The sequence below is a fragment of the Melitaea cinxia genome, chromosome 22, assembly GCF_905220565.1.
Source record: "Melitaea cinxia chromosome 22, ilMelCinx1.1, whole genome shotgun sequence".
Taxonomy (NCBI): domain Eukaryota; kingdom Metazoa; phylum Arthropoda; class Insecta; order Lepidoptera; family Nymphalidae; genus Melitaea; species Melitaea cinxia.
The window spans coordinates 5,579,943-5,607,568 of record NC_059415.1 but is presented as its reverse complement, the minus strand read 5'-3'; the positions used below and the strand labels follow the sequence as shown (position 1 = coordinate 5,607,568).

Here is a 27,626-nt window from a genome sequence, read left to right as displayed (position 1 = left end):
AAATTTATTATTATGATTATTTTATTTACTTTTCAGTACATTACATTATTAAAATAAGGAAATGAAAATTTCTCCATCACCTTTTGAGTAAACAATGTACAAAGTTGAAGAATATTTTCATTATTTTCGACATGCTTTGCATACGCAGAGTGTATGATACAATAACCGTCTGAATAAATAAATTAGATTATAATAAATAGAATCTAACACTTAATTTTATCAGATATAGCATCGCACTCCAATATGGTATCATTGCACTATCGATTAATTATTGAACGCTACCTATGTGGCGATGAGTTTGCATTTGAGAAACATAAATATCTATTAAACTTATTCATGAGAATCGCTATTGATATATCTAAACCCACACCAAACATCACCCTATCGCAGTCCACTGCTGGTCTTAGGTCTATAAGTTCGCGCCAAACATTCGGAATGTCCGTAATCCTCAACTAGCCTTCACCGGCAATCTAACGTAGATCGTCGGTCCAACGGCCGGAAAACTTCCCAGACTGCGTTTGTCGACACGCGATCTCCACTTTAAGGCACGCTCTGCTTCAGCGACCATCGGTCCTTCGACATAGATTACCAGCTCCCTGCCACTTCAACTTACTAATTCTGTGAGATATGTCGGTTACTTTCCTTCTCTCACTGATAGTACAATTTCTAATCCTATCTTAGCCAAAACCCAAGTATAGCAGGTTCCATTACACGTTGAGCGACTTTAAACTTGTGAACCAGTCCCTTCCTTGTTAGCTCAGGCAGGACGCATTTACTCGGACTATGTGTACTATTTTCTTTTTGCTCTTACTCTATCTTCTGTACAATTAGAGTTATAATTATCTAAAAATCAGTTAATTTATTTAATTTGATTCTAAATTATTTGTCGAGATAAAAATAAAACGAAAATAATATAGCTGACAATTTTGCCTGAGAAATGTTTGTTTTTACATATATATTTTTAGTTTATTCAATATTATATTATAATACTAAATATAAAGTACTTTCTTTAAAAGATTTTATACCTGAAACAATCAAGAGTCAGGTCAAGTGGTCCTTAACAAAACAATACTTATTAGAAAACTTATTTAATAGTCCTTAAAAAATACTCAAGAGTCATATGGACAGTGATAGGTAGCCTTCATAAAAGAAAGATGTAATGCCAAATCAATTGGAATTGACTCGACGAAGAAAATTCATAATTTGACAAAAGTATTAAATGATAATATGGTTTAAAAAATTGGTCATATTTTTTTATTTTAAAATATAAAATATCAGCTCGATTCTGAATCTGGAAGCGGAGAAAATTGAGAAAGATAGTTTTCATCAAATTATTTGGGTATCGATTCAATTATAATCGATTACAGAATTCAAAAAGAAAATGTTTGCACTAGTTAATTAACTCAAGATATTTAGATGCACAATTAAAGCTGTAAACAATAAAGTGCATTTCAAATAAAGTTACATTAATATCGAAAATATCAATTAATATCTGATAAACTAAAATAATTATCGATTTAAAATAAATCATATTTTTTATGACAGCCTTGACAGCTGGCTAACAATAATACTGTGTCCGTCACTCGTTTCGTGTTTACTGTTTTCCGATGCATTCTGAGTCCATTCCTGATATTTATTTATGGTTTCAAGTGTATATCAGTATTTGTAATGAGTTTTCAAACATTCTTCACTAAATATAACAAACATTAGTTCTACAAGAACTTAGTGATCGGGTTTTTTTTATAGAAATTGTAACATAACCTCACTTTTACAAAAAGTCTAATTACTCCACTCAGATAGCCAAAATATAGATAATTTTCAGCGAGGGATCAATAAGCCTAAATGCATTAATTGATACCATTTTCCTTTCATTACATTTTGGCCCAAGAATGTATGGAATCGTATCATTCTCCTTTATTTACTGTCTATTGTTAGAAATATACTTCCACTTAAGATAAGATCGAAAGCACCTTAAATATTTTAGAATACCGCTGTATGATAACTGATTATGATAATTATAGCCAATACTAGAAGTATATCATAAATATATTATAAAATCCACAGACAATATACCATGATGACGATATACAAATCCATGACAATTTTGTATCGTTTTCAAGTTTGCCAAAATTCTATTAACTAAATTTAACTGAAGTAGGGCACAGCAGGAATTTCCTGCTCAAAATATGGAGTAGCCCGACTAGGGTAGTACCTACCTTACAGAAGATCACAGCAAATAATACTGTTTTCAAGCAGTATTATGTTCCTGTTGGTGAGTAAGGTGACCAGAGCTCCTGGGGGGATTGGGGATTGGGTCGGCAACGCGCTTGCGATGCTTCTGGTGTTGCAGGTGTTTATAAGCTACGGTAATCGCTTACCATCAGGTGAGCCGTACGCTTGTTTGCCTACTAGTGACATAAAAAAAAATCTGGTAGCTCTTATAAAATTAAATATTTTTTATTGAAGTAAAACTTCTTTATCGGCGTTGTAAAAAAATTTACCCTCACATTTTTCGGTTACGCGTCATTTTTTTCCGTTACGCGCCATCTTTTTCTTGTCCCTACCATGGTTGATCCGAAGACTACTTTCTCCAGCGGAGTAGGGATAGTATGTCGTTTAAGCAGATTACTCCCATCACTAGACTTGACCGTTTTTCTATTGCACCCTTATTTATTTCTAACACTCTATAGTGACGTGATTAATATCATAATACTGTAATAACCTTAGTAGGTATAAGGTAAAATGAAATAATTGTATTATTTGTATTCATGACTATGATAATAAAAGCCTTTTGTTAAACTTTATCTAATTTAACTTTAATAACCAATTTCTATAAAGTTGCATACAGTAGATCATTTTTCGAAAAATAAGGTCATAAAGAAGTTTTACTTCTTACGTGTGTACACTAGTATACGCACACATTTATATATATTTTTTTTTACAGTCAAGAAAACATTTTTTAATCCCCAACAAACTATATTAGAAATTATATCTACTACTAACGAGAGCCTTAACATGCTTAGAAAAATGTAAATGGGATTTTTAATTTTACATATTCTAATCCTACATTTACTACTACTTTATACAACTAATTTTTTACAATCAACTTGTAAATTGTATGATGACGTTCTGAGCATGCCTGACCTACTTAAAATATTTTGTCTGTTCGTGTTAAGAAAGTAGTGACTCATTACTGTCACTTCGCTTTCCCTTTCATCAGTCAAATCGTATTAAATTAGAACGTCCATAAACAACGCATGTTCAAATTTACCCACTGAAGCAAGCCATTCGTCGATTACGTTATTATACTCTTATTATTTTTCTTAACAAGAATAGACTATGACGTCCACTCCTAATCATGCACATTTAATAAATACCCCACCATTATACCTTTTGCCTTTACCTACTATATTGTTTTTACTTATAGATATATTATATTTATAATTTTTATATATATTTACAGATTTCGCGATGTATTATCATATTAATTGTTGTCCTTCGTTGTTTTTTTTACATATACCTACATATTTTTACTTTTTTCTTTTAAATGCTTTTTACTGTTTTAGCATGGGTTTTAATTGTTGAATTTTTTTTAATAGTTTGTTTTATGCTTTTATTGTTAAGTTAATTTGTCATAAGATAGATATTTATTGTTATTATAAGTTTCGAAACAACTGTTTAAAGTGTATTGCATGCTGAGTTAGCCTTTAAGTGTGGTGGATAGTGTAAGATATTCTGATTAACTATATAAGTATGATAGAAAACACTGTATACTACGTTGGCTTCCTATATAAATAAATAAATAAATAAATAAATAAATCAATCAATAAATAAATAAATCAATAAATAAATAAACTATATGTCATTATTTTGGTTATAGGACTATCTCCTGGACTTCTTCTTCTCTTATGCCACTTTTTTGTCTGTCTCACCCAGACATACTACTATTCATACCACTACTACTGACATTTTATGTCTGGACAGACACACGTAAATATACATATAATACATATATCAGTGATTGTATACTCATACATTTATTTATTTATTGCCTCTTATTTACACTTATTGTTACTACTAGTATTACTGCAATTCTTGATTAGACTCTAATAGAATATTGTTATATTATATATACCGATTTTTTTTTTAATTTTTATTTAAAATCAAATCCGAGGGCTCTGAAATACCCATTCCTATTATTAAACATCATGGCCTATAATTATGCTTATCCTATAGGCCATTTATTACTTAAGATTATAGATTGACTGTTCTGACTTTACTAAGTTTGATGTAAGATTAACCAGCACATTAGAAATTAGATTTTAAGAGAACCAGAAACAAAATTCCGTACTTTCCATCCTTATCTCCTTTCATTCTTTGCATCTACTACTAAATATTTTTTATACCACTTCGGTGTAAAGCCAGCGTAGGGCACTCCCTATCACTTCCAATGGTATGGCCCGCCTGATGTTATGCAGTTATCGTACCGACGCCCGCAACACTGACCGTTCATACTTAACGTATATACTTGTATTTAAGATTAAGTCCCAAACTTTTCCCTTACAGGGAACAGAAAATAATGTTACCTAAGAATATTACGCTTAGAAGCTAAGTCAGTACTCTACAAATACTGTAACCACTAAACTGATTTTAGCAATTCTATCACCATTAAGAAACTCCGTTTTAGTAAAATATTTTATAAAAAATCATGGTCTGTGGTACAAAAAAATGTAATAAATATCTTAAAATACATACACGGTCGTCTATTTCTAAATAAATCAACTTATGCTTTTTAATAACCGCCGGTGGCTATATAAATAAATATATATTACACACAGACCGTAAGAGATTCTTAATCAGTAGAAAAGGCAAATTATTTTAAGGATAAAACAACAGAAAAGATTAAAAGTAATTGTTGCGTATTCCTTTCGTCTAATTACGAAATTGTAATCCTTATCGTTCGAGGATTGCTCTTCAGTGTAAACAGCGTCGATAACAGATCCTTTATAATACTTGTGTTGTCTTCATTGTTTTATTTCTATTCAAATAATATACAAAATTAAATCGTTTTCAATTTATAAAGATGAGGAAGTTTATTTTATTTGTGTGTGCGTATTATCTGAGCACTTGTATTGTAACCGCGGAAAGTGAGTATTTTTATATTAAACACGTGTATTTTTGTGTTACGTATATCGAAGTGTTGCTTCGCTAAACGCAGATCGTATTTTGGTTTTTGAAACATGATATCTTTCTTTAACAATACTTTTAATCATTTCACTTGAAATTGTTAGTTTTGTAACATAATTTGTAAATTCCTTTTTCGTCACTTAACTATTACTACACTATTTATCGGGTATAACCTTGTTCATATTCTTTAAGATCTTTTTCTGTTTTGTATACGATACTTGTACTGCATTTCGAGATCTGTAAATGTCACAACGGACAAATAGACAGAATTTCTAAAAAAATATTTTGCTCTCTATCTCTATATAGCTCTCACAAGTACTTGCTCTCGTAATACTTCGAGTGGGTAACAAATTATTACAAATTTAGATCTTCTCCTTCTTCTTTTCGGGTCTTTTCAACTTCTCTCTTTCGACCTTTTCTCCTTCATATCATGCCATTTATTTCGGTCCTATACCGCTTTCGTCCATTTTACACGGCCAGTTATCTTTATGTCTGCGATTTTTCTCGTTGTTGCTTTTCATCCCACAGTCTCCATTCTAACAACGCCTTGCACCATGAATCTCCCTCTCTGGCAATGTGGCCAGCTCATTACCATTTCAGCTTCGCTACACGTTTGACGACATCTGTGACTTTGATGTGCTCTTCCAGTCGTTTCTTTTGCGGTCTTTGAGCGTACCATGTTTCTCTCTATTGATCTTCGACGACCCTGAGTTTGTTTTAGGATTTCCCTTGTGAAAACCCAGATCTCCGCTCCGTAAGTGCTATAGATAATGAATTAAGGCAGGATGCACTGGTAGTGTATACGAGCTTTTTGTTTTGGTGTTAAATGCATTTTGAAATCGTAGTCAATCTTAGACTAGGCTTCCTACGCTAATCTCATGTGCCTATTGATCTCGTTACATTATACATATCCAAACTTACTCTTGTTTGTATTTGCTTAATATACATTTAGTTATGTACAATAATTAATTCATTATCTATACAAGTAAAAATGAATCCCTAAATGCTGTACTAAGCGCAAAATGGTTGTACCAATTAGGACCTATTTTTTTTTAAGAATTCTAATACTTACAGAAGATTCTATCAGTATAGTATTGTATATTATATCTAGTAGTATCATTGAATGATAAATTACTAAGATTGCGCAGAAATGTAAGTGAATGCGTACAACATAATTCTGCAATCTATTATTTAACTGGTTTTCACCGAGAACTGACAGGAATGAAGCAAATATGAGCCAATTTTGTTTCAGAGTTGGTTGTCTGCTACTACGGAACCTGGGCGACGTACAGATACGGGTTAGGTAAATTCGACGTTAACCACATTAACGCTGATCTATGTACGCATCTTGTATACACATTCGTAGGGATAAACTCACAAGGCACTGTCATCTCTCTGGACCCTTATCTGGATTTACCTAATGATTCGGGAAGAGGTTAGTATAGTTTTTTTTTACTATTTTCAAACAGTGACTCAATTTGAAATTAAGAAATAAAAAATAATGAAATGCGAGATGACTCTGTGTAAAACACGTGGATTAGAATTGAATAAGCAATTACTAGATCCAAATTAAAACTTATTCAATTATGAAATATTTGATTACAGATAATTTCAGGAAATTCAACGAGCTTAAAGTACGAAATCCGAAACTAAAAACCTTGTTAGCTGTAGGAGGATGGAATGAAGGTTCAAGCAAATATTCAGTCGTAAGATAATAATAATTTAAGTTTAAGGACGCTATCACATTTTTCACTCGCTCAAGTTTAGGTATTTAAATCGCAACACAATAACATTACGCGTACGCACACATTGATACCGCTATCTGCTCGATTTTGTACCGACGTAACTAATCTTGGTACTTGAAAGTATTAATTTTTAATTTTACTGGTATTTATTAGTAAATTTAATAGTAAGTTTAAAGTCGAACTTGGTAACTGTTACTAAGTACCTACTATTCACGGAACCTCTCCCCTACTCTGTTTATGACGATGTCTTAAGACGTCAGGGTATCTACTACTCGTTCGTCGTACTATACAATAAAATATAATAGATAATAATACGCTTATTTTTATAATTGAAAATCACATACAATTTTAAGTTATATTATTATAGTTTTAACATTATAATAATATAAACATAACATATTTTACGTAAACAATCTATACAAATAAAGAAAATTGGAGTGTCCTTTAGTTATATTAAAATACTGCTTTTTACTAAATGCATACGGATGTATACACGGTCCATATACCAAAATAACATTTTTCCAATTTTTGTCTGTCTGTTGTAGCATATATTTTTAATAGCGCCTGGTTTCGTTCCTGCTGATGTATAATAGCACAGTTATACATTAGCGTTGCTATTTACTTTTTCTAGGCGACTGATTTAATTTTGGAATACCCTCGTATTGTATTACGTCGCGGTTCACCTTAGGGGGTAGTGGTGTCGCGACGCGCGGGGTATGCTAGGGTATATAAGCCTCAGGGCGAGTGTTTGCGGCTCTTTTTCCCTTTTTGCTCTTTTCTTTTTTTTTTTTGGGTTGGTTTCTCTCGCCGTCATGGGATCTGAGTGCAATTAATTGTGGGTGAGTCATTGTAGTTCTTATAGGTTTCAGTTTTGCTTTAGTGTAAGGTGATTTTGTGTGTTTTGAAAAAAAAAATTAAGATTTCTGTAGGATTTTTTTTACTCTCTCTCTTGTTGTCTCGTGTTAGGAATTGTGGGTGACTCTCTAACCCAACGAACAATTTTTTAACACGTAGCACTGTCTGTCGGTATGTTCCGGCTAATCTCTGAAACGGGTGGACCGATTTTGACGGTACTTTCACTGGGATATATCTTATGCAATAAGGAGTAACATAGGCTGCTTCTATTTTAGAAATTTATTTATTTTATAACTCTGCAAACGGAACAATGATGATGACGATGAATGTAAATTTAAAATAAAATAATTTTTAACAAAAAAAAACCGACTTCAAACAGGAAACTTCTTCAATATTATAAAATATTTATTTAATCATTTCTGATTAACTAAATCAAAATACGAATTACTTTGTACTAAGTAAGTTTATTTTTCACTTTTTAGTTTCCTGTTAGAAGTCGGTTTTTTTTTGTTAAAAATTATTTTATTTTACAATTTTTAGTGATGGGTAGACCTAACAAGGATGCTTTTTCTCTTGTGTCGGGGGTCCGGTATCATACACAATACACAAGCACAAACACCCAGATCATGACAAACATCTTATATGGCCAATACAAATGTCTGTCCTACGCGGAAATTGAACCCACTAACGCCAGCGCAACAGCCAGTGCTGTGACCGCTGCGCTAACGCGTCGACATACTTTGAGTAAAGTTCGCTATCAGGTGCACGTAATAACAACCGGGACTGGCAGCCTAGCGTGTTCTCCGAGGCTAGGTTGGGAGAACCACAAGGATTAACAACTAGACTGAAAATAAATATTTGTATAAACATAAATATCCACTCCAAGCGGGAATTGAACCCGCGACCGTCAGTGTTTAGGCGCCGCCGACGCGGCACATGCACCATTATATCAAAGCGGTCGTCAAACAGCAAAAGGTAACTGCTGTAAATTGTTGAGAAATTCCCTCGAGTGTTTATGGGCTCCATCATCAAACCTGGTCCTGTGACACAGATGACCACATAGCAGGTAATTCCTCGAATATCTTTCGTCTCCATCATCAGACTTTAATGGCACTTGTAACTCATATAGGTGCAAAGTTCTCATCGATAGAAACGAATTAAGTTCAAACAGCAGGTAATTGCTATAAATCGTTAAAGAGTTCCCTCGACTATCTTTTGTCTCCATCATCAGACTGTAATGGCACTTATAACTAATACAGGTGCAAAGTTCTCATCAATAGAAACGAATTAAGATCAAAAAGCAGGTAATTGCTATAAATTGTTGAAGAGTTCCCTCGACTATCTTTCTTCTCCATCATCAATCAGATCGACTCCAGACCTTTATTAAATAGTAGTGCTTTATAGTACTTAATGAAAACATGATTAAATTTACTAGTCACCCGTACGATTTTTGAAAGTTTCCCTTGATTTCTCTGGGATCCCATCATCAGATTCTAGTTTCCTTATCATAGTACCAAACTAGGGATATCTCCTTTCCAACAAAAAAAGAATTATCGAAATTGGTTCATAAACGAAAAAGTAATCTCCGAACATACATTAAAATATATATATATATATATATATATATATATATATATATATATATATATATATATATATACGGTCGAATTGAGTAACCTCCTCCTTTTTTTGAAGTCGGTTGAAAAGAAGACAAATTGCAAAGATTACTTATTATTATTGATTATTATATATAAACCAGATGCATAGCAAAGACAATCGATTGTGAAGTATCAATTTCGTCCAAGCACAGTACACACAAAAAACTCATTTTTTACGTAATTATTACTTGCGCTGAAGCGATACAGCCGTGCTTCCATGAGCGCGTTTCGGCGCGGAATGACGAACGACGATGGTTCACTTGTAAAAAATGTATGAAGAAATTTGAGAGCGTTTCTTATTTTTCTCATAAATGGAAATATTATTTATTTTTATATAAAATATCTAGCGCTACTCATAGAGGACTAAATAAGCAACAATTTCTTAGTGTATTTATTTTTCTTAGTGCAGTGTATTTAGGCTATAATGGTTCCAATTCAGACCCGTCTTTTTTTAATTTTTTGCGATTTCTGTGATGGTTAAACTGTATTTGTGTGAAAATTTTGTATGGGGCTATAGAATTTTTATGGTCTCATTCGGAGATGAATATATTATCTTTCATTTGAAACCAAGATATCCTCTCTGGGTGACTCCTAATTAATTTAAATGGTACGTGAAAAACACTGATATTTGTAGAAAAATGTGATAGCGTCCTTAAGTGTTGCTTTTTCCCTTGAATTTGAAATTATCTTGATAGATAAATAGTTTGGAATTAATATTTAAAGTACTTAAACCCTGTGTCTTATCGAAAAATATTTGTTTTACTAAAGAACGGTTCAATTCCGATCATGAAATTATCGTAAATAAACGAATCTTGTGTTTGTGCAGTCCTAGTGGGTCTCCCCACCGTGCCTCGGAGAGCACGTTAAGCCGTCGGTCCTCGTTGTTATTATGTACATTTGATAGCGATCTTTAGTCATACTAGGGAATATATCCGCCAACCCACATTGGAGCAGCGTGGTGGATTAAGCTCTAATCCTTCTCCTACATGGGGAAAAAGGCCTATGCCCAGTAGTGGGACACGCTGAAGCGAAACGAATCATTGTTTAAGATAAAAGTTTCATAGAATCAGGATATACATAAACTGCAGCGCAACTATTTTCAACATTGTATCCACATTGAAAAATGCATAATGAATGTTTATTATTTTATACCTCAAGGATGGCAAACAAACGTGCGGATCCGCCAGGTGATAAGCGCTAACGCAATAGCTTATTGACTCTTGTTAGTACTAGAAGCAAGCGTGTTGCTTACCCCGACTCTCCCCAATAGCTACTACTTACTTACTTACTAATGGAATGCAGGCAGGCAGTGCTGTGTGGCTACGGCACTAAAGAATTTAGCCACCCCCTCTCTTCCCGTGGGTGTCGTAAGAGGCGACTAAGGGATAACAAGGTTCCACAACCATCTTGGAACTTAAGAAGCCGACCGATGGCGGGATAACCATCCAACTGCTGGCTTTGAAATACACAGGCCGAAGACGGGCAGCAGCGTCTTTGGTGCGACAAAGCCAGTACTGCGGTCACCAACCCGCCTGCCCAGCGTGGTGACTATGGGCAAAACACATGAGTTCACGTTATTTTTGACGTAAACTTGTGGAGGCCTATGTCCAGCAGTGGACTGTATAGGCTGTAATGATAATGGAATGCAACTCTACTTAAGACCAGTATTACTTAGCTGTGATCTTTTTGTCAGGTTGACTTCACATACATGTGATTACAGACATGATGGTTGCAGCCTCTATTTAAAATTTAATTAATTTTTGTTAATACTAGATGGCAGCAAATCCTACGTTTAGGAAAAACTTTATTACTAGCGCTTTAGCTATGATCCTTCGTCATGGTTTTGATGGCTTGGACGTTGACTGGGAGTACCCCAACCGGCGCGACACGGTCAACGGACAAACAGATATAATAAACTTTACGCAACTTTTAAAACAATTACGTGAGGAGTTAGACAAGTACGGCTTACTACTGACCGCTGCCGTTTCTTCTGTTAGGGCTTCAGCGTCATTATCATATGACATTCCTTCAATTGTCCAGTAAGTATTTTATGCATCACCTTGATATCAATAAATCAACATTCATAACATATTATTTTCATGTATGTAAAAGTAAGCTTTAACCAACTTAAAAAAGAAGGAAGTTCTCATTTATCATAACATTGACAAAAGTTAATCTAATAATCTAAATAACTATCTAAGTACTCCAAAGGAGCACCATAGCTCAATATGTTACTGTTTAGATATAACTAACGACGCGTTAGCGCAACGGTCATAGCACTGGTTTGTGGCTGTTGCCTTGGCGGTTGTTGGTTCGTTCCCCGCACACCACAAACATTTGTATTGGCCATACAAATGTTTGCCGTGGTCTGGGTGTCTGTGTGGTCCTTGTGAGTCTCCCCCCGTGCCTTGGAGAGCACGTTAAGCCGTCAATCCCGGTTGTTATTATGTACACCTGATGGCGATCGTTACTTATAGTAGGGAATATATCCACCAACCCTCATTGGAGCAGCGTGGTGGATTAAGCTCCGATCCTTCTCCTACATGGGGTTAGAGGCCTATGCCCAGCAGTAGAATATAACAGGCTGAAGCGTAACGTAAACACAGTTATTAAATTTAATATTAAAATCTTGTCTAATATTTTAGCCAGCGAATAGTGCACTCTCACCACTTACTCATACCTGTCACAGTATAAACGTATAACGCGTTTTTCCATTAAAAACAGTTATTTTAGAAAATATATGAGTATTTATGTGGATTAACAATTTTATTTATTTTTCGTTTTATTGAAATGAATAGCTTTAAAAATGAATTTACTATTTTTTTTAACCATAAAATACGTATGGTTTAGGAATTATTTATTGTACAAGTTTAATGTTTTCACACGCATATTGTTTTATATAGAATCTTTTTTGTTAAATTATTTCAGTTTTTTTTTCTATAGAGCTTTCGATTCTTAAAAGTAATAAATAGATCATGTATATTCAACTTACAATTTGCGCAAAAAAAAAACTTACTACCTACTACTTTTTGAAGTCGAAACTTTGTTTACATATTAACTTTAATACTTTCAAATATTTTATTTACTTTCACTCTTAGCATGTGAAACAAAGGTAAGAAAAGATAATTTATTTGAGATAAAAGATTTTATTAGATCCAAGATGAAATATTTGATAATATGTACTTAATACATAAATTATATTATTATAGGTACTTAGATCTTGTCAATCTCATGACGTACGATATGCACGGAGCTTGGGATCCAATAACCGGTCATAATGCACCTCTTCATAAAGGGGAAGGAGACGAAAATATTGCAAGAGAAGATCTCAATACAGTTGACGTTGCTTTAGAGTACTGGCTTGGACAAGGTAAGTATATTGTATTATTGATTAATTCAGTCAGCAACATCCTACTGCTGGGTAATATCCAGCCTCTTTCTCCATATAGGAGACATTTATAGAGAGTTTAATCCACCACGCTGTTCCACTGCGGGTTGTTTGGCATTGTACTTTACGACGTAAAATTGTTTTACAATTAAACTTTTTAGTTAAGATATGGAATATTTTAAACAGTCTTAAGTTGTGAAAGGAAGTTACTAAGAAGTAATCGATTAAAATAATTATATATTTGGTTCATATCGTGTTCCCGACGGTAAATAAATCTTCTCGCTTCACATACAATAACCACCAAATTTCTTCTATTCTTCTCCTAAACTAAGCCACGCGCTCATTTATATCACGCATTCATTTATATCCTTGTGTCTATAATATCGCAAATGACAACTTGTGGCGTTTAAGAAATTCAAACTTTTAAGTGAGAATAATGCGAAATGAAAGTTTGTAAAATGTCTTTCCTTATTAAAATTATTTTAAGTCAAAAGCAAGTTTGAACTTTTAAATGTTTATATTGTGCCTTTGTAACAAAAAATTGTTAAGGAATTCCTATTTTTCTGTTTTAATAAAATTGTCTCCTAATACAAAAAGATCTTACAGGTACTATAGTTTGATCTTTCTATTTTTAAACTTTTACTTCTAGAACAAAATTAAGAAAAGGTATATGGACACTAAAATATCATAAAATAACAATTGAATATTTGTTTACGATCTTGTCTTTTAACCTTATAGGTTGTCCACCGGAAAAATTAGTACTAGGTTTGCCATTATACGGACACACGTTTCAATTAACAAATGCTGCTAACAATGGAGTAAGAGCGCCTGCCAACGGCCCTGGACTAGCTGGACCTTTTACTGCTACCAGTGGAACTATCGGATATAATGAAGTAAGCTGCTTTTAATTAATCAAAAAGGCATTAGAATAGGTATTTTGACTATCCATTTTTGTTCTAAAAATTGTTGGTTTTTTTTAATTAAAAATACAAAAAATACGGGATTATTTTGAATTATTTGCTATACCCAAAATTAGAAAACAATCATAAATTCTAGAAAATGTTTTTATTCACTCAAATTTTTAAACTTACAGTTTTGTGTAAATCTGCGCACGGAAGCTTGGGATCAGCGTTATGATCATTTAGCTAATGTACCATATGCTGTACAAGGTCAGAACTGGGTAACCTACGATGATCCCAATTCTTTAGTAACCAAAGTTGAATACGCTTTAAAACTTGATATGGCGGGTGTTATGGTCTGGAGTATCGAGACTGATGATTTTCATGGTATCTGCCAGAATAAAGATTTTCCTTTGCTTAGAGCAATTAACAGAGCTTTAGGAAGATCTGTTGAAACAACGACTACAACTCAATCTACTTCGAGCACAACTACAACACCAGTATCTATAATAACTACAACTGTATCTCAAAATATGACTACAACTTCACCAGTATCTACAACATTAACTGAAACTTCAACAACTACTGCTGCACCGACTTCAATAACTACTACACCGGGTTCTACAACTACTAGTACTTTAGCTACTGCACCTTCATCTACTACTGGTAAGTTTTAACTTTCTCAACCTAATATAAGTACATTGGTAATTATGAAAACTTCTGAAATTTTGAAACCACTAACTAAATATTATTTAGTCTAAGCTTTATAAATTTGTTAATAAGCCCTACCTCGGACCAGGAGCAATAAGATGTATATTGATACCATTAAGCATGAGATTAGAAATTTTGTGCATAAAATTACAGAAAAATTACACCTACCTGTTTAATAAATACAATTCTTCAATCAGAGATAGTAGATTTCAGTTAGATAGTATAGTTGTCCTACAAAATACTATTTTTATAAAATAAATATTTAAAATTCACAACTTAAGAATTAAATATCTTAATGGTTATGGTTTCCATTAAATTAGACGCATTAATCAATTTTTTTTATTGTCGATTTTCAGTTCAATTTTTTATATATATTTTTTTTTATATTTACAGTTTCACCGGAAGAGGGATTTGTTTGTAAACGAGAAGGACTCAATGCAAACCCCAAGGATTGTACTACTTTTTATATTTGTGTACAAGGACTTCACAATACCCTACAAGCGAAACTTTTCAAATGTCCAGCGAATCTCTATTGGGATCGTACGTACGAGATCTGTAACTATCCCAGTAAAGTCGATTGCAATGTAGACTAGAGTAGACGCCATTTGTATCTTACATTAATTTAATTATATAAAAATTAAAAAAAAAACAATCGAAATATGTAATCACGTATTACTTATAAAAATAAATGATTTGTGAAAATATTATCGAAGTATATTTTTTCAACATCATATAGGCAATAAATAATTGCTACACACAAGTTTTTTGCCACATTCCAATAAATTTCCAATCTATTTATGAAACCAATAATTTTGATATACTCGTATGTATGTATAATGATGTATGAACTTATACTTGGAATGAAAAATATATATCAAATTTATATCAGTTTCGTTCTGTTGCGAGTCATAAAGTACTTCTTTATCTAATCACTGAATTATTCCAAAATAGTGTACACACCGTGACAGTACCCCCAATATTACAATTTAGAAAGCACAATAATATAAAGTTAACTAAGCGTTTTGAAATTGCACGTGTTGTAAAATTAGCATAGCTATCTACCGAGCACAGATAAGCTGCACTGTACGAATCGTGTATTAGAGACAATACAAATTTACATTTTTGATTTTATCATAAACTAGCAACGAGATCCAGCTTTGTACGGACGCGATTAACTTATGGAAAAAATGAATACAATTAATTATTAACAAAACAAAGTGAATGTCAATATCCTGTTTAAAAGCATGTGACAGTGTAAAACGGAAATATCAAACTGCACATCACATTTTTGGAAATTTTTAAACTTTCAATCAAGTTTTCTGTGATCAGGTTCTGCTATTATAATAAAATATAAGGCAACCACGTTTAGATAGTTTTTTTTTTTTTTAACTATTTGGTTTAAGCTGCAGTAATCTTATAGCGACTAAGTCGATTTACATTTTTTTTTTTCGATTAGAAAACCACATAAGTCACGATAAGATATTCTATAAAATAGTTATGTGACAACATATCTGAAATACTCTTTAAATATAAAATCCAAAAATTCTACGATACTAGTCTACGATTCCGTCTGTGACTGCCTTATTTTGTAATCTGTGACTGAACACAGATTCTTGTTTCCGAATAGAGATCTAATATATTTTGTAGTAGTTTAATTTTAAATTTGCATTTGTACCGGAGAATTGTATAAGCTATTTAACTACATATAATTAAAGTGTTTATAATTTTTTTATTTTACAACTATCACAACCGTTATTTGCCTAAGTTCAACATCGAGTATTTGTTACATTTTTAGCCTCTTACAATGACAACGTAAAAACGTTTGAAAGGTGACAACCGAGAAAGGTTTTCTCGATCGCTGGTTTTTCAGTTCTCCGAAATTAATATGAATGAATCCATTGTATGAACATATTTTCCAAAACCATCAATCGTGCGGTTATTGTTAATTTTCATGTTGATTTTGTGCAGACCTATTATGGTGTCGTCTTAGTGATATTTCAAAATCACTAAAAAAATTAACACTACAATTAACAAGGACTTAGCTGTTGAACCATCTGAAAAGTTAAAGAAGAATAAAATAAAAATGAGATTAATAATAATTTAGAAATAATAAATATAAATAATTGCAATCGACATATGTTCTTTAAGGCTTTTTTAGCAATATTATATAACCTCATTTATACCATTTATTATTAAAATATCGAAGTTATCCTCAAATATGACTCCCTCATCCCGCCCTATTCCACCGAACTTTGAACATTTACATGAATAATTGCAGTCGATTCGTTTTGCCTTCTAATTTAATTTTTAAGTCAACCGAAAAGTTCTATTTTATTTGTAATTCTTTTGCTAATTCCTTTTGCGTTATGATGTATAATTTATGAATCGCATCTAAAATATTTTTACAAGCCGACGAATTTATTAATCATTTCTGTATGTAGGTTCCAATTTCCTAAATTAGTTTGACAGTTTCTTTTTAAAATTAAAGTTAATATATGTAAATGGCTTATTATTTATATTAGCATGACAACATATAATTTAGTTATGTATTATACAATATATTTCAAAAATTCATATCTATCTTATATAAAATAAAAATAATTTATTTCAGTTGTACTTACGCTACGTTTCAGCCTAAAATATCCCACTGCTGGGCATACGCGTCTTTCCCCATTTAGATGAAGGATCTGAGCTTAATCCAAACCGGTGCTCCAATGCGGGTGGCGGATATATTCCCATACATGATATATTATGAATCAGGTGTCTATGATAACAAACGGGACCGACCGCTTAACGTGCTCTCCGGGGCAAGGTGGAGAGACCCACAAGGAATGCATAAATACCCAGATTACGGTAAACATCTTTACGTCCAATACACATGTTTGTCATGTGCGGAAATGGACCTGCAACCGCCAAGGCAACAGCCACAAAACAGTGCTATGACCGCTGCGCTAACGCGTCGTCAGATATATCTAAACAGCAACATATTAAGCTATGTTGCTTCTTTGAAGTAATTAGATCAACTTTTGTCAAACAAATGCAAAATTAGGTCAAGGTGATAAAGTGAATATGTCTAAATATATGTTAGTATGTACAAAATATTTAACGCATCGTCTGGTATGAAACATTTTATGTTAATAGAAATAAAGACCATTACTAAATTTTTATGTATATAATAATATAATAAACTGAACAAAGTCTATAAAACTCTAAATAACTTGAAAGCAAGCAAGTCCTTTTCTGTCTAAATACATTTTTTTTCTTTAATAGAAATAAATTTATTATTTTATTTTTTATTTACTCTCATTAAATATTATATTATCTTTTTTTTTCGATAAACTTATTAGGTTTATTACATTCTCTCTCATTCATTCGAGTCTAATTGTTAATTTGTCAAACAAGTAAACAAACCTGCCTAATGAGTCGAGAAATAAATTTAGTTCATTTTTATTTGTCATTCCAAATTACGTTTAAGCTTAGACGTTGAAGAATATTTTTATTATTATATTTTAACTAGCTGACTCGGCAAACGTTGTCTTGCCGCTGAACGCTAACGCTGTTGTTTGTAGAAGGGTGAAAATTTAGGCTTGTATGTATTTTTCAACGCCAAATCATAATAAAATAAAAAATAAATAATTTATCTAAATATTAAAAAAAATTAGGGGTGGACTACCCTTAACATTTAAGGGGATGAAAAATAGATGTTTTTCGATTCTCAGACCTACCCAATATGCACACAAAATTTCATGAGAATCGGTCAAGCCGTTTCGGAGGAGTTTAACTACAAACACCGCGACACGAGAATTTTATATATTAGATTACGCTAGCTGATGATGATCGGTACATGCTTATATCTGTGTATATTTATAATTTTAAGTTCTTTGGATATAATACTGAGATAATAGAGTCTGTAATATTGTTTTCTAATGTTTACGCTAAATTCACTCATTACAATGAAAACACTTTTTCGGATTTTATCGCGGTTTATTAATTCCTCCCGTGACCATGGTTGCTGTAAAGTATCCGAAACGACGAGCATTTAAAAAGCTTAATAAACCGCGATAAAATACGAAAAACTTGTTTTCTTGTAATGAGTCTGTAATACCTGAACTAAAAAACGTTAAAATATTTACATGACTGTAATTAGCATAACAACCACTTTCTAAAAGCAAAAGTTTAAAACGATGAATTATTTCAAATAGAGACAAAAGAAAAGAAATATAAAACATTTTCATTAAATCATATCAATAAGGAAGTGAAAAAAAATCCTTACACAAAGACTGTATAAGGTTTTTGCTTATATATATTTTAATGGCGCTTAACCTTGCTTCAAGATTATCTTGTAAATGTTACATAGAAATTTACATCAAAGACAAATGGTAAATCAAAGGTCGGCTGGCAGGGGTAAGCTGTTATCCTGTCATTTCGGATCGATCTCACCGTGATGTAGGAATCGCAACATTAAGACAAGAATAAGCGATATTTTTGATATATTTTAGAATCATAAATTTCTTAATCAAAATACTTGGTGTTTTAAAAATCATATTAAGATACGTTTTCATTTTTTCTCAAGCATCAATAATATAAAAATACTGTATGCATGCATGTATGGTTTTTTCTTCAAAATGATAAATAACCAAAAAATTAAATCTAATGCATTTCAATAACTCACATTACTTTGCTTATTATAACATTTTTATATTCTAAAGGAATATCTGGTTCTGTGCTTATTTGGCACTATTGAAAGCCATTAATCCTAAAGAAGAAGAAGAAGGCATATCTGGTATAATTATACAGAAAAAAATAATAAAGTAACAGTAGTTACAAAAATATTTAAGTACATTATTTTGGATTTTCAATTAACTTTACCTATTTTCCGTTGGCTATTATTGCCAAAAATTAAAAGGATAACTACAGACACGACTGAGACGTACTATGGATGTCTTAACCGACCCTGAAGATGGGATCACGGCCTTAAAGGCCCACTACACAACCCACCGTCTCCGTCGGTGGAGTCGAGGTCTCCGCGTTGCGACGGCTCGCACGCGCTCAAGCACGTAGCGGGCCGCCTGTAGCTCGACACAACGCCCCCACCAGCGCCTTCCTCCATACCGACTTCATCCTAAGCCGAGGTGCGATCTCGCTAGGCGACACCTTGAGGATGAACGGACATTCCAAGCCCTTTTAAAGCTTCTCTTTATCCTTCACGGTTGGGTCTCAGGACATCAGGCCATCCGGTGACGCTGTCAAGGTCGATAGGGCCAACAGTATAGACACTCCGAAAAGAAAGCACTTTTCTTATTTGTAAAAATATCGATATTCAATTTGTACTAGAGTATCGTATAATTATGTCGTTAAAATAAATTTTCTTTTGAAAATAAGATCTGTGTTTTATTTACCCGCACATCTATAACAACAAGACATTATGAGAGAGTATAGCTTTAGAAATGAAAACGATTTATTATCATAGAATTATAATATAAGCATTCATATGCCTCATCAATTTTTATCGCATCTTGTAATGTGCCATGAAAATAACCTTACCTTCGCGATGGCCGTAGGGCAGGACTCTAAATATTAACAATGAAATAACCGAAAGGATTTAGATCAAATGAAAACCTATTCAAATATTAAAGTAACGTTTTAATAGTTACTGAGGAAATAATATAATTTTTGTATTGTTATACTTACATAATGAATAGCTATATAAATGAAAATTAAACTGTAATGTCAAGCGTTATGTTTGGGCCATTTTCGCTGTTTCCTTCCGGTTGGCGGAAATGCTTATGACGTACGAGGAAGCACGACCCTTGTTGTTGTCTATGCTCGTGCGCGCATCGGCCGTGCCCTTTAATCGACCGATATTTTGCGACGTGGGTGGACGTAATCTGTTTTTATAATAACCGCTAAGGTGTGACCATAAGTTCGCGTGTGACCTTAGTACGGCCGCTGAATTATTTTTACCGCTGCAGCAGAGTTTAGCACTGGTGCACCCGACCCTTGTGAATCCCAGGCGCCTGGAACGCGCAGAGAAGAAGACACACAGGTGAGTGCTTTCCCTTTTGCGTTAGGGCATTGATGCCGACGGTGGGATCGGGGAAAGTGGCCTTTATTTGAACTGCGTACCGAGGGCGCGTGAACCACCCTTATCTTCCTTGAAACTGCTAACGAGGGCGGTGAATGCGATTGGCGCGATCATTGCCCCCGCGTGGTCCTTCCTTCGAGCCTAGATTACCATTCTTTTTTTTTTGCAATTATATTTTTTCTCACCGCTTACAGACCTTAATAAGGCTGTAATTTACGCTTTATATTATTCCCGCTATTTTAATAATTAGTATATATTATATATATTTATTTTCGCTTTTACTTACACTATAATAGTATATTATTTTGTAAATTTGCATACTTATACTCGCTACAATAATTCGTTTAGTGTACCATTTATTTGTTACTCATTATATTAACTGCATAAATATAAAATTGACCTTAAAACGTCTCGCTGTAACTATTGCACGCATTTCTCGATTTGTTGACTCGCATCATTAGTACTCGAACGAATTTTTATTATTCTACCTTAAACTTTACGCATAATTAATTATTATTCCAAATGCAAAGTCGAGCGCAAAAGATAGATACCGGTGTTCCTATAACAACTAAGTTAATAGAATCTCGTATGCAAGCATATTTTAGTAGGTTGCAATCTATTTATGACGCTTCTAATAATATAAGTACTTCTCAGCTACAAGATACATTTTTACGTTCTGCATATAATATCGATCAGTTAAGGACAGACTATCTTAAGTCAATAGAAGAATTAAATTTGCTTAAAATGCAGAATGATCCTGAATTTTCTCCAGATCATAATATGTTCCTCGCGTTCGAGGAAATTTATTGCATCATAAAGTCTATAGTTCAGCAGCTAAAAAGCCATACTACACCGCCATCTACAGAGAAGTCTAGATTAAATTTACCTCCTATTAATTTAAAAACGTTTGATGGAGAATTAAAAAATTGGCCATCATTTTTTGAATGTTTTAATAACGCAGTACATAATAACACAAATTTAAGTAAATCCGATAAGGTATTTTATCTGTCGGGTATTCTTTCAAAGTCCGCGTTAACCGCTATTTCTGGTATACCGCCTACCGCAGATAATTACGATTTAATATATTCTACGCTGGTTGACAAATACCAGGACATCCGCACGCTTGCAAGTACATATTTACAACAAATTATAAATTTAAAGCCGTTGACCACAGCCTCCGCTGATGGTTTAAATGTTTTCTTAGATAAATTTGCAGCATCCGTATGTGCATTCGACAGATTAAATATTTCAAACAAAAAAGATTTTATTTTTCTATTTTTAGCATTACAAAAGTTAGATAAAGAAACTATTCGTAACTTTGAACTTTATGTTAGAAGTGAAAAATTACCCACTTATGAATCTTTAGTTAAGTTTATAAAGGAACAAGTAAAAATTATAGAACGTTCTTCGTCGAATACTTTTAATACTCCACCCACTAGTAAAAACTCATATAGTAAAAGTTCTTCGTACTTCGCACCTAAACCGGTTAATAATGTTAAGCACACTAAATCCTTTATTACTTCCGAATCAAATAATAATTGTTGTCCATTATGCTTAAAAATAGGTCACGAACAATTTTATCGCTGCCCTAAATTTCTTAAATTAACACCTAAAGAACGCTATAATATTGTTAAAGAAAACAATAGTTGTTGCAACTGCTTAAGTTTTAATCATAAAACATTTTTATGTAAATCAAATAAATCTTGTAGTATCTGTGAATCTAAAACGCATCACACTCTTTTACATTTTCATAAAAATTTAACCTCGAGTCCCGCCTCAGGAATCGAACCCCGACTTACCGCGGAACAAAACCCCGCTACGCACGCACCGCACACCGCTGAGTCATCGGGCGCGACAAATTACTCGCCTGCCATACCTAGCTCGTCCGACGCGTCTCATACAATGCAACCGCTATCAATGTGTTCGAATACGTTGTTGAGTTTACGCGACGCGCACACCGTGCTACTTGCTACGGCGCGCATTGTCTTGCGCACCAGTGACGGTTACGAATATATCGCTCGCGCTCTCATTGATAACGGATCTATGAATGACTTTGTTACTATTAATCTTTGTAAGAAATTATCATTAAAAATTAATTCACTTCCTGAAAAAGTTACTGTAAACGGGTTTGGTGGTTCTTCTAAGGAGGTTAAGGGACAAACAAATATTAAATTTTACTCGCGTTTTGATCGCAATATTTCTTTTAATTTACAACCACTTGTTGTGGAAAATATTACGGACCGTATTCCCACGTTACCTATTGATAGGTCGATGTTAGCATATCTTTGCCGCACGCCGCTTGCTGATGATACATTCTCTGATCCCGGTGAGGTCGAGATGTTGATTGGCGCTAAGTTATTTACCCGCTTACTTCTGCCTGGCCGCGTCCATGGACCTCCAGGTACCCCTACGGGGATTCAAACTCCGCTTGGATTTATTTTAAGGGGCGATGCTCCTGTTAAGTGTCGCTCCCACCGCACCGCCGCTCCGCCCTCTCATACGTTGTGTGCGTTTACCGGCCAGCCGTTAGATGTACTGATGAGAAGTTTTTGGGAAACTGAAGAAGTTTCCACTCCTCGCTCCGCCTTGCTTAGTCATGAGGAGAAAGTATGTGAAGATCTATACAAGTCTTCAACTACCCGCGAAGCAACAGGTACTTATGTTGTTTCTCTGCCATTTAAAACTAACCCCTCAGCTTTAGGTGACTCAATGCAGAGTTCTAAAAGTAGATGTTTTGCTTTGGAGAAGCGTTTTTTGCGCGATCCAAATTACCGCTCCGCTTACAATAATATTATTACTGATTATTGTGATAAGGATTACATTTCTCCGATATCCGCAGACAGTAAGCTTCCTTCATTAACTTACGTCATTCCGCATCACGGTGTAATACGTGAAGATAAAATTACTACGAAAATCCGCATGGTCTTGGACGCTAGTGCACGTACTGATACAGGGGTGTCACTAAATGACATTTTATTTTCCGGACCAAATTTGCAAGCAGACTTGTTTATAATTTTGCTTAATTTCCGCTTACTTCCAATCGCACTGTGCGCTGATGTCGAGCAAATGTATTTGCGTATAAAGGTACATCCACAGTTTTATAAATTTCAACAAATACTTTATCGCTTCAACACTTCTGATCCTATTCAGTTGTTTGAATTTAAACGTGTTTGCTTCGGACTGACTTCCAGTCTATTCCTAGCACTCCGCACGCTGCGACAACTCGCAGACGACGAGAAAAATAATTTTCCACTCGCCTCTGAATTGATTAATGGTGGTTTTTTCTTCATGGATGACATTTGTTGTTCCATAAATGATGTGCACTCGGCGCAGAAGGTAGCCTCGCAACTTATTGATATGTTCGCTGCTGGAGGTTTCAAGCTCCATAAGTGGTTAAGTAACTCGCCCGAAGTGCTCTCTTCTCTTCCGCAAAACCATTTGCATCCACAATCACTCAATTTTGCTTCAACCACAACACAAAAGGTTTTAGGTGTAACATGGGAGCCTCATGAAGATAATTTTAATTTTTTCATTCGCTCCGCTGAGGTACCATGTACTAAGCGAAATATGCTGTCTGTTATAGCCCGTTTATGGGATGTAATGGGTTTCGCTGCTCCTTTAATTATGTTTGCTAAGCTCCTAATTAAAGAGCTTTGGTTAATAAAGTTGGATTGGGACGACGAGCCTCCATCGCATATCCAAACCCAATGGTCAAGGTTCCAAAGTGAACTTCCACTTTTGTCAAACTTATCCCTCCCGCGTCACATTGGTGTGAGTCATGGTTGCAACGCTGCACTCTTAGGGTTCTCAGATGCTTCTGAGATGGGTTATGGAGCTGCACTTTATGTTCGCGTACAATCTGAAGACGGAGTTTCTGTACGCCTATTGTGCGCAAAGTCAAAGGTTGCACCTGTTCAAACGATAAGTCTGGCTAGGTTAGAACTTATGGGAGTACATTTAATGTCTAAATTGATTCGCGTCGTTCTTAAAGCCTATGACAATCGCTTTATATTTAATAATTTTTTTGCCTTTTGTGACTCAACTATTGTTCTTAACTGGATCAATTCCAGTCCGCACCGCTTAAAAACCTTTGTAGCTAACCGCGTTACTAAAATTCAAGAATGTTTAGATGTTCAAAACATTTATCACATTTCGGGAAAGGAAAATCCCAGTGATTATTTGTCGCGTGGTTTAACTCCTGCACAACTTATTTCGCATACTCTATGGTTTAACGCACCGCCTTGGGTCCACCAAGACATTTCTCAGTGGCCTATTAAGCCCTTTATATGTGTTAAATCCGCCCAGGAGCTACCTGAATATAAGGCAGTCGTTCTGTCAAATGTTTTACCGCCTTCCAATAAAGAAAACTCTACATTGACTTCGTTGATTGAACGGATTTCTAGTTGGTCAAAATTACTTCGTGTGTTTACTTATGTATTGCGATTTTCGAAACGCTTAAAAACGCGAGGTAGTATTACCGCGGAAGATTTAAATAAATCGGAAAACTTTATAGTTCGTTCCGTTCAGGCTGCTCATTTTTCGGATTTATTGAAACTATTACAAGCTGGCAAGCAACCACCTCTCTCGATGCGTAAACTGAGACCATTTTTGTTCGAGGGTGTTATACGAGTCGGTGGTCGATTAGAGAATAGCGATTTAACCTTTGATCACAAACATCCTATTCTTTTGCCTTCTAAACATAAAATAACCGATCTTATCATCGATTATGTTCACCGCACCGCTTGTCATGCTGGACCACAACATGTGATTTCTTTGCTTCGGCAAAGGTATTGGGTATTATCCGCTCGTCGCACTGTACGTGCGAAAATTCACTCTTGCATCGCATGTTTCAGAGCACGCCCTAAGCCTGCTCAGCCGCCGGTTATGGCTAACTTACCCACCTGCCGCTTAAAAATATCCAAACCTTTTGCGCACACCGGTGTTGATTACGGTGGACCGCTTATGATCACTTTGACTAGGAGACGTGGTATAAAAAGCCAAAAGGCTTATTTATGCGCTTTCGTGTGCCTGACTACTCGTGCAGTGCATATCGAGGTTGCCACCGATTTAAGTACCGACGCTTTTTTGAATGCTTTCAAACGGTTTATTTCTCGTCGCGGTCCTGTCGAAAGGATTTATTCGGATGGATGGTACAAATTTCGTTGGTGCAAAATCATATTTAACAGAAATTCAGCAATTTTTGAAGTCTAACGCTTTCAGTGAAGATTTTAAAACAGAATTAGCTAAAAATCGCATTTCTTGGGAAATGATTTCACCTAACGCTCCCCACTTCGGTGGTGGATGGGAAGCGACCATTAAATCTTTTAAAACGCATCTTTTTCGAGTGATTGGATCCTTACTTACGAAGAGCTCTTAACCGTACTCTGCCAGATCGAGGCAATTCTTAATTCAAGGCCGTTAGGAATACTCAGTGAAGATCCTGCGGAACCTTTACCTCTTATCCCTGCACATTTTTTAAACACGACGCCTTTGGCTTATCTTCCATCACCTAACGTGGAAAAGGATAAACCAAATTTACTATCACGCTTTATGTTGCTTGACGGACTGGTCCGTTCCTATTGGCGAAGGTGGAGTGATGAATATTTACACACGCTCCAGATTCGGCAAAAATGGAATACGGATGTACCGAAGGTGTATAAGGGAATGATAGTGCTGATTATGCGAGATAATAGCCCTCCACTGCATTGGCCATTAGGCATTATAAGTGAGACGATTGAAGGTAAAGACGGTCACGTTAGGATAGCTTTAGTTAAAACTAAAACTGGTACATTGAAACGTCCTATTGTTCGCCTCTGTCCTTTACCCAATATTTACTAACTTCATTTTCTTTAAAAAAATTAACCACCATTTATTTTACTTTTACTGCATTAAAAAAAAAAAAATCTTGTTAATTATAATTAATTGTTTATTATTTATTTATATCCGCACTTTATTCTTGTAACCGCATTTTAAGTATAGCCGCATAATTTTACTTAATTGTTACTGCATTTATAGTATAACCGCGTATGTACCTATATTTTTTTTTCTGTAACTGCATCTTAAATTTTTAATTGCTCCACCTCGCGACCCTCTCCTTTGTTAGTTAGCCTATTTAGGCTGATTATTCCTGCGTGTTGAAAGGCATTGCCTTTCAAGGCGGGGGATGCTGTTTGGGCCATTTTCGCTGTTTCCTTCCGGTTGGCAGAAATGCTTATGACGTACGAGGAAGCACGACCCTTGTTGTTGTCTATGCTCGTGCGCGCATCGGCCGTGCCCTTTAATCGACCGATATTTTGCGACGTGGGTGGACGTAATCTGTTTTTATAATAACCGCTAAGGTGTGACCATAAGTTCGCGTGTGACCTTAGTACGGCCGCTGAATTATTTTTACCGCTGCAGCAGAGTTTAGCACTGGTGCACCCGACCCTTGTGAATCCCAGGCGCCTGGAACGCGCAGAGAAGAAGACACACAGGTGAGTGCTTTCCCTTTTGCGTTAGGGCATTGATGCCGACGGTGGGATCGGGGAAAGTGGCCTTTATTTGAACTGCGTACCGAGGGCGCGTGAACCCCCCTTATCTTCCTTGAAACTGCTAACGAGGGCGGTGAATGCGATTGGCGCGATCACGTTAAATTTATAAAAAAAGTTGGCCTAATTGGACATTATTTTTAAAGTTTTCTGATATAGAATAATATAATATAGAATAAAAATATAATATAAGAACATAGAAGTTTCTTGAATTGAAAGAACAAAATTTCGAAAAGAATAAAAAATTTCAGCAGAAAATGTAATCATTGTTTCAGATTGATGCTGAGAAAAAAAAAATACCCAAAATGTATGTACGCATAAAACTGCCTTACGACTGCCCAATATTGGATAGATTTTTTGTGTTGTTGTCAGGACTACGTTTGCAGTAAGGAAAATTGTATAAAAAATCGTTATAATTACATAAAAATGTCGGTACAAAGTTCACCGGATCAGCTCGTTAATAAATTGAAGAAAAAGTTCTACTTTATACCGATTTGCGTGCTAAAAAGTGAATAAGAATATCCAAACAACAAAGTTTATCTCAAAAAATCGAGCAATTTGTTCCAAGAAA

At 34.5% G+C, this 27,626-nt stretch overlaps 2 protein-coding genes across 2 annotated transcripts; both read left to right on the top strand.

Annotated features, from left to right (window-relative positions):
* The first annotated feature begins 243 nt into the window (after positions 1-243).
* On the top strand, positions 244-15,126 carry LOC123664415 (chitinase-3-like protein 1). Its single transcript, XM_045598959.1, has 9 exons — positions 244-407; positions 742-821; positions 6,425-6,622; positions 6,793-6,893; positions 11,219-11,484; positions 12,655-12,815; positions 13,572-13,726; positions 13,927-14,398; positions 14,837-15,126. The coding sequence occupies exons 1-9, from the start codon at positions 244-246 to the stop codon at positions 15,034-15,036; spliced, it is 1,797 nt and encodes a 598-aa protein (XP_045454915.1). The 3' UTR covers positions 15,037-15,126.
* Positions 15,127-21,050: 5,924 nt separating this feature from the next.
* Positions 21,051-26,366, top strand: LOC123664414. Its single transcript, XM_045598958.1, has 2 exons — positions 21,051-25,315; positions 25,874-26,366. Exons 1-2 carry the CDS (start codon positions 21,051-21,053, stop codon positions 26,364-26,366), a joined length of 4,758 nt encoding a protein of 1,585 aa, XP_045454914.1.
* Positions 26,367-27,626: the final 1,260 nt, after the last annotated feature.

Coding starts and splice junctions, on each gene's coding strand:
- LOC123664415 (XM_045598959.1), top strand. CDS start 244: ATGGTATCATTGCACTATCGATTAATTATTGAACGCTACCTATGTGGC. Junction 12,816..13,571: donor AGAGTACTGGCTTGGACAAG/GTAAGTATATTG, acceptor TTAACCTTATAG/GTTGTCCACCGGAAAAATTA. Junction 14,399..14,836: donor TGCACCTTCATCTACTACTG/GTAAGTTTTAAC, acceptor TTATATTTACAG/TTTCACCGGAAGAGGGATTT.
- LOC123664414 (XM_045598958.1), top strand. CDS start 21,051: ATGCAAAGTCGAGCGCAAAAGATAGATACCGGTGTTCCTATAACAACT. Junction 25,316..25,873: donor ATTTCTTTGCTTCGGCAAAG/GTATTGGGTATT, acceptor ATCTTTTTCGAG/TGATTGGATCCTTACTTACG.